General features: G+C 36.0%; 1 protein-coding gene across 7 annotated transcripts in view; it reads left to right on the forward strand.

Moving 5' to 3' along the window:
- atp2b3b (ATPase plasma membrane Ca2+ transporting 3b) overlaps nucleotides 1-13178 on the forward strand; it is a 74036-nt gene that overhangs the window by 22737 nt on the left and 38121 nt on the right. For all 7 annotated transcript variants that reach the window (XM_051096379.1, XM_051096372.1, XM_051096373.1 and 4 more), the window contains exons 3-6: nucleotides 2549-2746; nucleotides 7072-7329; nucleotides 7586-7711; nucleotides 11952-12077. In XM_051096379.1, the coding sequence (XP_050952336.1) occupies nucleotides 2549-2746; nucleotides 7072-7329; nucleotides 7586-7711; nucleotides 11952-12077 (708 nt within the window). The remainder of the gene's footprint in view (nucleotides 1-2548; nucleotides 2747-7071; nucleotides 7330-7585; nucleotides 7712-11951; nucleotides 12078-13178) is intronic.

The raw sequence follows: 13178 nt of genomic DNA on the forward strand, positions 1-13178 counted from the left end.
AAGTTTACTTTTTACACATTAGTTGCATCTTTACCTGCTACATGTGTTTGTGTGTTTAGTGACAACTGGCCTATAAAATGCTAGTTAAAGGAATAGTTCACCAAAAAAATTTAAATTCTGTTATTAATTACTCACCCTCATTTCATTCCAAACCTGTATAAGCTTCATTCTTCTTCAGAACACAAATGAAGATATTTTTGATGAAATCCAAGAGCTTGTTCTGACCCTGCATAGACAGCAATTGTCGCAAACGCAACTGACATGTTCAAGGCCCAGAAAGGTAATGACATCGATAAAATAGTCCATGTGACTAAAGGTTCAACCTTAATTTTAGGAAACTATGAGAATACTTTTTGAAAGAAATTCTTGAATAAAGTCAATATTGTTGTTTTTTTTGCGCACAAAAATCTTACAAAATAACATTACGGTTGAACCACTGATGGACTGTTTTAATGATGTCTTTACTAACTTTCTGAGTCTTGAACGCGGCAGTTGCGCTGCTGTCTACGCAGGGTCAGAAAGCTTTTAGATTTCATCAAAAACATCTTAATTTGTGCCTTGGAGACAAACAAAGGTCTCACAGATTTGTAACAACATGAGGGTGAGTAATTAATGACAGAATTTTCATTTTTGGGTGAACTATCCCTTTAGTAAGTTTGGAAAACCTTTTCTGAAACCTTGAATTTTGGGAACCTGTCCTGTAGTTTAAATAGTAGAGCATGACGCTAGCAACACCAAGGTTATGGGTTTGATTTCCTGGGAAAGCAAGAGCTGATAAAATGTAAATGTGTACCTTGAATGCAACGTAAGCCGTTTCGGATAAAAATGTCTGCCAAAATGCATTAATATAAATGCAAAGCACCCTTAGACTACATGACATAAACCGAGATGTCGAAGCTGTATCGAGGAATGGGAACAACATGGATATCCATGAACGCATTCTACTAAATAGGAATTCAGACAGCTACTTATTCACATATTAGCAAGCTTGGTGGCTACAATAGCTTATTTTTTTTAGGCTTTCTGTACACACTATCCATGTCCAATGCAATATTCGAAGGCCCCCTATCCAGTCATAGAATATCAAACATGTTGTTTTCAACACATATTGTTTTCATCTGTCCTGTGTCTCTTAGCAACGAGGCGCATGTTTCTGCATGTCTTGTGTTACATATTTTAATTTTAGTGTTGCAAGTAGCTTAGTAAAACACGTACAACATTACAATGTACCCTAGACTTAAATGGAATGAAGATAATAACATTTTTATAATACATATCTCAGAGTGCTGGACGGTTTCAACAAAGATCTGTGTCACAGCTTTTTTAAGATCCTGGGCCTTTACATGAGTCAGAGTTCACGGAAAAGTTCCAGAACCACTGCATTTCAATCAAACGATCCAAACCAACATGCTAAATATAGTATGAGCCATTTTTCATGTAAATTAGAATGTATAATTTCAAAATCTGAAGCAAAACAGAACAGTCTGACCTTAGCTTTGTGAAATTATACTACATGAAACATCTGCGCAAAACAGTGATACAGCGTTTCCTTGACTATTGCTGTAAACAAAACAGCGCTACTTTTAAAAACTACATTAATATGCATTGTATGGAGGTAAGATGGAACGAAAATAACTTTTAAACTTTTCTGAAGACAGTAAGAGATACCTCAGAGATACATTCAAATAAACCACCAATTCAGTATTTAGGATTAGATTTTCTTCCAATATTTTGCAGTTGTGATCTTGCTCAGTCTGATACAGTATTTTCTCCTCTTTGCGTTTGTCTTCAGTCTCTGGCTTCTGTTAACGGCCGTTTATAGTTGGTTTTTATTTGGCCAGTTAAACAATTAGTTTTATTAATAGTTCTCTAATCATTAGTCTGAACTGTATGCAGTTAACAGGGATTTCCTCTCAATTTACAAGGCTGTGAATATAAATATAAATAAATTTATATTTAACAACTTAGTTGTAAAAAAAAATAATTTTGTTAATTGAAATTAGACCTTTTTTCTGTATTTTATACAAACTACACTGTATTTCTACACTCTAGAAAAATCTTCATTAAAATTTCAGTGTTGACATTCAGATATCCCCTTTCATTTTTTTTTTAACAAATCACACCCTGACTGTGTATCTTCATCATTAGGATTCAAGGATTTAAGGATTTATCCATATTAAGAATTTCTCAGTAAAACTTTATAGCACCCTTGTCAAAAGGCATAGTTTGGCCAAAAATCCAATGTCTTTGCCAAAAGACATTAGGGCTAAAGCCATTAAAACCCAAATTGCGTCAAGAGCCAGACTGCAGATAGCAAACACAAGCATTTCATTCTTAATGACTGTTTAAAAACAATATGTACGGCATTGGACGAAGCCAAATGCACAGGATGTTTCGAACCTTAACAGGAAAGTCCCAGACTCTGAGATGAGAGAGGCACACTAAGTTCCTTAATGGTACTTCCTACTCATTGCCCTGGGGGTGAGGGCACCCACGCATTACAAAAATTGTGATGACCTCTGTTTGACTGTTCTGCATTTCCTTTCAGGTTTGTCAGACAACCCGACAGATCTGGAGAAGCGCAGACAGGCATTTGGACAAAACTTCATCCCCCCGAAAAAGCCCAAGACCTTCCTTCAGCTGGTGTGGGAGGCATTACAAGACGTCACCCTCATCATCCTGGAGATTGCAGCCATCATCTCCCTCGGCCTGTCCTTCTATCAGCCACCCGGACACGAGAGCGAAGGTGAGAGAGAGAGAGAGAGGACAGCTAGACAGGGATGTTTGAGGGATGAGGTGTGTAGAGGAAGGGAGTTAAAGGGATGGTGTGGGGCGAGGGAGGAGGGAATGACGGATAGAGAGTGGGAGGGAAGAGAGAGAGAACTGAATCAAGGGAGTGTGGGAGGAAAAAGGTGAGAATGAAGGTGAGAAAATGGAGTGAGAAAAGAGGATGTCAAGCAGGAATGCAGAGAAAGAGAAAACGAGTTTAGGGGTGCTTGGGAAAAATAAACAGTAAAACATATAGCTTTGTGGCAAAGAATTCGGAAAGTTTTATACAATTGCATATTGAGTTCTGCATAGGGAAGGGATAATGTATAACCAGCCCAGCGTTACTGCAAAATAAACCCTGGCAGGGTGATCAAATTTCTGAGTCCATTTTTAATATCGCCAGCAGTAGTGCACATTATCCCATTAATTACATGGCTATTTACTAACATTATATACTGATTAGAATGGAATTTTTAATTTTTTTTTTCTTGTATCTACCAGCAAGACAAGCACTGCAACAGTACTACAACATTAATTCATTTAATAACATTAATCTGCAGTTCAAGTCATTTTTTTCTATAGTTAGACAGCTAACATATTTAGCTACAATGTAAAAAGTCTTTTTCTGTTTTAAGGTTTTCTCATCTAGTTCTTTTGTCTCTTTCTAGTTTGTTGTTATTGCAAGTGATATTTTTGTTTTCTTGCTTTAACTGGGGACTTCTGAGCATCTAGTCATCCATCAAATGTTTTATGCTCTCTATACACTACTTTTCAAAAGTTTTTTATGTTCAGCAAAGCTGCATTTATTTGATCAATAATACAGCAGAAACAGCAGTGTTTGTGCTCCAGAAACATTTTTATTATTTATGGTGAAAAGATTCTGCTTTCTATATTTGTGGAAATATTTTTGTAGATTTTTTTTTTCTTTTTAGATTCTTTAAGATATCATGATAACATACTATGTTTTACAGACGTTGACATTAGCATTACTTTAATGTCTTTCGATTTAGGGGTGGGCGATATGTCCAAATCTTACATCACGATGAGTAATTTTATTTCACGAAAACAATGTATATAACAATATAGTTATTTTTGCTTTAATAAGGTCTATATGGTATCAAAGTTTTGATAGAAATTCAAATTCTTGTCACCAGTGTCAGCATCACTAAAAAAACTAATATTTGCCTAAATTAAAAAAATAAATAAATACAAAAAATACTCAAGCTCACTGAAGACAAGTAAACAGTCAGCAGTTACATAAGAAATAGAAACTAATTGCAAGCAATATGACCAAAAAAACTACTGTAGAACAAATTCATAAAAAATGCCACAGACTTTGTAATTAGTAATTCAATGTGTAAAAACACTGCATATTCTTCACTGTGTAAATCAAATATATATTTCTTCTCATTAAAGTTACAAAAGTGATTTAGTCATGAGCAGTGAGAAATTTTCTCTCTTTTGTTGTTTGATTAACATTAATGACAGACAGCGGGAATATTAGACTGCTGTCATTTTAAGAGCTGCCCAGATCCAATATACTGTTACACTTTTTTTCTTTCTCAGCTGGTTGCTTTCACTTAAGACCTGAATTACTATTTACGAGTGTATTTATAAAGTGGCAAAAATAATGAGTTCTCTTTCACTGTTGATTGTTTCAACATCTTAAAATCACTTGTTTTTAAACTGCAAGGTTTAAAAATTAGTGCAAACAATGATATTCATGACCACGTAGTACAGCAACATCACATAAGCCTGTAACCGCAATTAAGATGATCACTACTGGGTCCGCACTGATAGCCTTGTGGGCAGCGTGCCGACATACAGTGCCGTTGCGCTATGGGCATCCCGAGTTCAAATCCTGGCTTGATGACCTTCCTGCCCCCTTCTCTCTCTCCCACTTCGCTACCTGTCAGCAATGATCTGTCCTATTGCAATAAAGGCAAAAAGGCCAAAAATAATCTTAAAAAAAGAAAATCACCAGTTAATTGTGTCTACTGGTATATCGCCCACCCCTATTTCGATTAATTTTTTATTTAAAATAGAAAACTTTTCTAACATTCCAAATGGCTTTTACTGTCATTTTAATCATTTTAATTGCTAAGTTAACTTTAGAATTAATGTGTATATATATTAAAAATTATAAAAATGTATTATTAATAAATATAGCTGCAAGCAGTGATTACGGGGGTTCAAGTGCTTAAGGCATTTTAGCATAAAAGGAAAAAGACATTAACCACCTAAATCAATGATTTGGGAAAATCCAGGTAATTTACCATAGAAATATGATGTTTTTTTATGTTTATGACTGTTATAGCACCAGCTGTGGTCCGATCCTCTTAAAACTATGCATGCTTGTTTAGAATCACCTGTCACATGTGCTCAGCAGGTTTCGTGAAGTTTTGAGTTTTTCTTTAGGCTTTATAGGATTTTGGGTAAATTTGGACAGGCCCTTTTTTTAAACGACCCCATTATAGCTTCCCAAAGAATAAATTTCAACATTTTTTGTTTTGATAACTATTGGCCTAGAGAGTCCACAGAATTGTACTGCAGTGTTTTTTTCCAGATTGAGTGTAAAACCTAGGACTAGTTCGAAGAAGAAGGTTTTTTACATCTTCTCAGTCATTTAACAAATGATTTGATTGACAGCAGTGGTTCTAGAGGCAAAGTTGTCTGGAATGAGGAGTTTTATCTGATGATATGAATATTGTGTGTATGTGCGAAAAAACAAAATTTCTTTCAAATTTCTCTCAGATCTTTGGGGCCGTGAGTCGAACAGCCTCGTCGGCTTCCGTGTTCTGAGTTTGGCGGAGATATCTCATTACATTCAGGAGTTATAGGCATTTTACTAAAAGTGGCCCTGCCCCTTTCAAATGTTTTGGTGTCCCTTTGCGTCAGCGAGACGAACGCTTAGCTTTTTTTGATAATTATTGATATGCACTCTCAAGAGAGTCTTTCTGCACTGGTTTGATTCCGACTGGGTGAAAAACCTAAGACTAGTTCACAAAAGTACGTTTTTCAAAAAATGCGAAATATTGAAAATTTTGTAGTTGTAGTGTACAAGTCCTGTGCAGTAGCCAGAAGGATTTTGAGCCATTCCTTTCGCAGAACAGTGGCCAGGTCACTATGTGATGTTGGTGTATGAAAACATTTCCTGACTCGCTCCTCCAAAACACCCCAAAGTGGCTCAATAATATTCAGATCTGGTGACTGTGCAGGCCATAGGAGATGTTTAACTTTACTTTCATGTTCATCAAATCACTCTTGTCACCAGTCTTGCTGTGTGTATTGGTGCATTATCATCCTAATACACGGCACCACCTTCAGGGTACAATGTTTGAGCTATTGGGTGCACAAAGTCAACCTTCACACTCTGCTCTTATTGGTGGAATGTGCGATCAGTAAAGACTGGCCACCAGGCTGCATAAATATAGCCATGAAACCTCCAACACTATATTGGCCAGTGTTTCAGTTTCATTGTCCAACCCCTGTAGTTATTTATGTAGTTATTGTGTAGTTTTGGAGTTATGAGCGATTTTGTGCTTTTGTTCGCTGTAGCGCCCCATCGGCCTGATGGGGGCTCTACAGTGAACAAAAGCACAAAATTGCTCATAACTCCAAAATTACAGCCTTGGTCACGTTGATGGCAGTGTGAGTACTACCATCCCTCCAAGTTTCAAGTCTCTACAACATATCCCCTACGCTCTACGCTTCAGCCCCTAATAATAAGCGCACAAGCTCATCAGTCAGCTTATCTTTCTGAGTTGCAAGAAGACGGCAAACTTGCATTGGTATGAAACGAGACACAGACCAAATTGCAAATCAAAAGACATTAAAGAAATGTTTATCTCAGTATCTGAAAAATGAGTGTTATCATGATATCTTAGTCTAGCTAATCAAAGAGCTTTTCTTAACTAGATTGTGCTATGCTAGTTAGCTTGCTAATAGAAAACAAAGTATTTGTCCATTTTTTTGCTTATGTAATATCATGTTGTTTGAAAGGTATTTTATGCCTTTAATGTGGTTTAAATGACATTAATTAGCATATTTCAATGTTAAATAAATACACATAAAGTGATGTTCTGTCATTTCTAATTAGGCACCAAAAAGAGTGCCCATTAATCTCATCCCAGCTATGGGGTCCAAGTCCCAGATAGCACATGTACGTCTCCAAGATGCCTGTAAAGTATGCTTCATCTGCAAAGCCTCTGCTTCCAGCATCAAAAAGCATCAACTGCAATTGATCAATCAGAATCAAGTATTCCAGACGCCCATGTAATAATGAACTTCTAACCTCTGCAGGTTGTGGAAATGTGTCAGGAGGAGCTGAAGACGAGGGGGAGGCAGAGGCAGGATGGATCGAAGGTGCAGCCATCCTACTATCCGTCATTTGTGTGGTGCTGGTGACGGCTTTCAACGACTGGAGTAAAGAGAAACAGTTCCGGGGACTGCAGAGCCGCATTGAGCTGGAGCAGCGATTTGCTGTAGTGCGCAATGGAAACGTCATCCAGATCCCCGTCGCCGAGATGGTGGTTGGGGACATGGCCCAGGTCAAATACGGTCAGTTTCCTGTTATGCTGAACCTGGAGAATGGAATAAATGCTGAGATTAGGCTTAACTCATTTAATATGAGGAAGGTGTGGATTAACACAGGGGTATTTTTAGAGTAATTTTCACATTTCCACAAACTCATTTGTTCATAATGTACCCTGTGCAATATAGCATTATTGGTGGAAACAGTGAATGCTTCTTAGGATTAACGATGCTCTACTGATCACGGGATATTTATTTGTCCCACTTTTGTTTCCTCTCTCAGGTGACCTCCTACCTGCTGATGGGGTCCTGATTCAGGGAAATGACCTGAAAATCGACGAAAGCTCTTTAACCGGTGAATCAGACCACGTGCGGAAGTCAGCCGACAAGGACCCCATGCTTCTCTCTGGTAAGCACGTGTACATGTGTGGATCATACAGTAGATGTATGACATGAACATCTTGGATAACAAGGGGGTGAGTAAGTTATCAGGACATTTTTGTTCTGGAAGTGAAACTTTACTTTAAACAGATACTTCACCCACCCACACACACACAAAGTTATGTTAGCGTTTTAAAATTATATTTATGTTCCATATGCAATCCCTAACAAAATCACCATTCTAGAATGATTGCTTCTTCCCAAATATACCTATTGAAGTGTCTAGTGACAAAATTAGTTTTTTCCAATATTGTGCAGCCCTAGTTCCGACGAGATCTCAAAATAAAGTTGAACCAAATACATCACCATTCCTGATGCACATCCTAAAGAGAGATGCAATTTTTTTATTTATATTTAAACACTGTCAGTCCAAAAATCTCTTGTAACCTTAAAGCAACAGATCATATTAGGTAGGAAGTTAAGCACTCCATACGTCTGAAATCTTAGAATCCCCTCTGGTGCGAGTCACTTTAATTTAACAATGAATTTTAAGTTTAATTGTAACTCAGTCCAGTGAGCTTCCCAACTCCACCTGGAGGGGGTGACCCACATTATTTAAGCCAGTCATAAAAATCAGAAATGCTTTATATCTGTGAAAATTTGGACTTTGGAGAGAGGAGTTTTGGAAAGCGGTCAGTGTGGTGGGAATTAACAAAATGGCTTAAGTTAGCAAAGCACCTAAAATTGCTGACAGCACCTTTAAGATTCAAAGCACTGTCTTAAAGGAGAAGTCCACTTCCAGAACAAAAATGTACAGATAACATACTCACCCCCTTGTCATCCAAGATGTTCATGTCTTTCTTTCTTCAGTCATAAAGAAATTGTTTTTTGAGGGAAACATTTCAGGAATGTTCTCCATATAATGGAACGCTATGGTGCCCCGATTTTGAAATTCCAAAATGCAGTTTAAATGCGGCTTCAAATGATCCCAAATGCAGTTGTAAACGATCCCAGCCGAGGAAGAAGGATCTTATCTAACAAAACGATCGGTTATTTTCATTTTAAAAATACAATTTAAATACTTTTTGATCTCAAAAGCTCATCTTGTCTTGCTCTGCCTGAACTCTGTGTATTCTGACTCAAGACAGTTAGGGTATGTCGAAAAACTCCAATCGTATTTTCTCCCTCAACTCCCTCCCTCAAGCCACATTTAAACTGCATTTTGGAGGCACCATAGAAGTCCACTGTATGGAGAAAAATGCTGAAATGTTTTCCTCGAAAAACATAAATTTCTTTACGATTAAAGAAAGAAAGACATGAACATTTTGGATGACAAGGGAGTGAGTACATTATCTGTACATTTTTGTTCTGGAAAGTGAACTTCTCCTTTAAGGCCTGTTCACACCAAGGATGATAATGATAACTATACCTATAAAGTGTTCATAATCTCCTAAATGATTGTTTAAAAGTCCATAACACAACTGTAACAATCTCTGGTATCATTTTAAGGACATCTTTTTCTGGCTCATTAAGGATAAAAACATTGAAAGTCAATCAGAATCCACTGACATTAAATAGCTTGAGCATTTAAAGTGTCAGGCAGCATACAGTAACTGCAGCACTTATAATAAACAGAATGTCATTGTCTGTATGTGTGAATGTTAAAATAGTTATGCTCATACACTACCGGATTTTTAATGTTTTTTAAAAAGTGAAAGAAGTCTTTTCTGCTCTCCAAGCCTGCATTTATTTGACCCAAAGTACAGCAAAAACAGTAAAATTCTGAAATATTTTTACTATTTAAAATAACTGTTTTCTATTTGAATATATTTTAAAATGTAATTTATTCCTGTGATTTTGAAGCAAAATTTTTAGCTTCATTACTCCAGTCACATGATCCTTTAGAAATCATTCTAATATTCTGATTTGCTGCTCAAAAACGTGTATTATTATTATTATGTTGAAAACAGCTGAGTAGGATTTTTTTAGGTTTCTTTGATGAATAGAAAGTTCAGAAGAACAGTATTTATCTTTAATAGAAATCTTTTGTAACATTATAAATGTCTTTATCATCACTTTTGATCAATTTAAAGCACCCTTGCTAAATAAAAGTATTAATTTCTATAATTTCTTTCCAAAAAATAAAAATACACACTGACTCCAAGCTTTTGAATGGTATAGTGTATAATGTTACAAAAGCATTTTATTTCAGATAAATGCTGATCTTTGGATCTTTCTATTCGTCAAAGAATCCTGAAAAAATGTACTCAACTTTTTTTAAATATTGATAATAATAATAAAGGTTTCTTGATCAGCAAATCAGCATATTAAAATGATTTCTGACACTGAAGACTGGAGTAATGATGCTGAAAATTTAGCTTTGACCACAGGAATAAATTGCATTTTAAATTATATTTAAATAGAAAAGAGCTTTAAATAGTAAAAATATTTTCAAAATGTTAGTGTTTTTGCAGTATTTTGGATCAAATAAATGCACGCTTGCTGAGCAGAAGAGAATTCTTTAAAAAACAATAAAAATCTTACTGTTCAAAAACTTTTGACTGGTAGTGAAGTTACCTGTATAGGTATCATTCTTAGTGTGAATGGGCCTTTATGCTAGTAGCAAAAACGTACTATGCATTAATGGTGCTAAAGTTAAATCGTTGATTAAACGTTGATGCCCATCACTCTCCTTAAGAGACTGGTCAGCCTTTCTTGAAAGTGTCTGAAGTAGTTTTGTATTCTCCTCCTGGCTGCCCTCCTTCAGCTGTCAGTCAGCAGCATAAAGCACTCGGAGCGTCCGCATTCTGTGTGTCAGAATAACTGAGATGCTGCAGTGGCATCCAGATGTTGTTAATTAGATCTGCGAATCTCTGTTTCCTGCTGTGAGCACTGGTGCATGCCCTCTCCCTTCCTCCATGCTATTCTTAGACACTTGGGATGATAACTCCATTCCCTTTATGAGGCTGTCCTGCTCTACTGATGATATTATTGAATAATATCCCAATGATATTTTTGTGAAGTTGATGTGTGGAGGCTGTTGTTGTGTGCAGTCTGGAGGCATATGCTAATGGTGAACTGCAGCAAGCCAGGCTGTCTGCATTTGTAGATAAGTAGTCAAAGTTGTAAAAGGAATAGTTGAGAAAATGTGAAAATAATTACAGAAATATGAGCCGCAACTACTGTTATAACAACTGTCTATGGTAGCGCTACTTTGTTTAGCCAATTTGAATTTGGGCACTAAATGTAAAATGTCTTATTCAGCCAAAATTTTTTTATTATTATTATTATTATCATCATTATTATTATAGAAATTGGTCATTTTCTTGTAAAGCAGTTTTGAACTGAAAAAAATATTTTAAATTATTATTATTATTATTATTATAGAAATTGGTCATTTTCTTGTAAAGTGGGTTTGAACTTTGAAACAACACTATTTAAATTAAACTATTATTGTTATTATAATAATAATTATTATTATAATAGAAATTGGTTATTTTCTTGTAAAGTGGAGTTGAACTTAAGTTAAATACTAATTAAATTAAATTACACTATTTAAATATATTAAACTATTCTATTTAAACTACATCACACTATTTAAATTATATTAAATTATTATTATTATTATTATTATAGAAATTTGTCATTTTCTTGTAAAAATGAATGTGTTTGAACTCTGAAAAAAACACTATTTAAATTAAATAATAATAATTATTATTATTCTCAATGTCACTTTACAAGAAAATTACAATTATTTCATTTTTTTAAATTAATTTAGACATTGTTATTATTATAGAAATTGTTGTTACTTCTTGTAAAATGAACTTGAGCTTTGAAAAAAAAATCTATTTTACATAAAACATATGATTACTAAGCACTAGGTCACTTTACAAGAAAATGAAAAATTATTTAAATGTATTGTTTTTAAACATTTAGACATTATAGATATATTTACTGACATATAAAATGCATGATTTTACTCCTACATGTAGGTTTATATTGACTCCTAATATGATGTGACAATCTTTGAAATGGAAGGGTAGGACGTAATTTATTGATGCTGCAGTGCGTGCTGGGAGGTCACAAATCAGCCACATTGTTCAACAGGAAATTATTTATTTACACTAGTTCTATGAGGCTAGTTGGGAAAACCTTTGCAGAATTTTTGTGGGGTTTCCATGTATGCTGCACTAAAATATCGATCATTTATGTCTACATTGTGTCTTTTCCTAAATCTGTGTGTCTATCTCTCAACCTTTCCCTCTCAGGTACCCATGTGATGGAGGGATCAGGCAGGATGCTGGTGACCGCAGTTGGAGTCAACTCTCAGAGTGGCATCATATTCACTCTGCTGGGAGCTGGGGAAGGGGAGGAGGAGAAGAAAGAGAAGAAAGGTAGGTGTAAGAAGGAAGAGCATCAAACGCCAAGCAAAACACACCGTAATGCTCAGAGAAAATGCTGAGGCTAGTGTAGGATGTGGTGAGAATGTCTGCACACGTTGTGAGTAGCACTAGCAGACAGTAGAGAATGGAGAGAGGGGGTGGGAGATCCTTACATAAGAGCGAGATGGGTTGAAGATGAATGGAGGACCAGTGGGCTCGGAGCCTGCAGGAATATTTATGAATGGTAAGACGAGCAAGAGAGACAAGCAGAGCTCCACTGCTGCAAACTTTATGGCCCATGTCATGGCTAATTTAACCTGCAGCCAACAGAGAGGAGACTGGAGAGAAGGGAATAGAGAAGGATTAGGAGTTATATTGGAAGAGGCTGATTAATTATTCAGAGAAAGGGAACGAAAGAGAGAAACAGAGAGAGAGAGAGCAAAGGTTGGATGTGGGTGGATGAAGGATGAAGTGGCGCCATGTTCTGTTACTGTCCCACTGAATCGCTCTATATGTGTCATCAGCCACCCAACGGACTTAGAGCTGCCTCACAATCACAGCTGAATTGTCTTTTTTGCTTTTGCAAATGTGATTTGTAATATTTCTACATCTTTTCTGATATAATAGTTGTGGATTAGCAGAATACACAAATGACAAATAAAGTCAACAAACCTTTATATTCAGCATTTAAAGTTTAGTTTAGTTTAGTTCACCCAAAAATTAAAATTCAGTCAAAAATTACTCACCCTCATGTTGTTCCAAACCTGTAAGAGCTTTGTTCATCTTCGGAACACAAATTTGATGCAGTGTTTTTGATTAAATACAAGGGCTTTCTGACCCTGCATGCGTCATGGTTCTCCCGTGAACGCTGACACAGAAAAGAAGAAATTCTTGAACATATCATTATTTTTGTTTTCTTTGCACACAAAAAGTATTCTCGTAGCTTCACAAAATTAACATTGAACCACTGATGTCACATGGACTATTTTAATGATGTCCTTACTACCTTTCTGGGTCTTGAACGTGTCAGTTGCGTTGCTGTCTATGCAGGGTCACAAGGCTCTCGGATTTCATCAAAAATATCTTAATTTGTGTTCTGAAAATGGGTTTGGA

The sequence above is a fragment of the Labeo rohita genome, chromosome 23 (assembly GCF_022985175.1).
Source record: "Labeo rohita strain BAU-BD-2019 chromosome 23, IGBB_LRoh.1.0, whole genome shotgun sequence".
In the NCBI taxonomy this organism is placed as follows: Eukaryota; Metazoa; Chordata; class Actinopteri; order Cypriniformes; family Cyprinidae; genus Labeo; species Labeo rohita.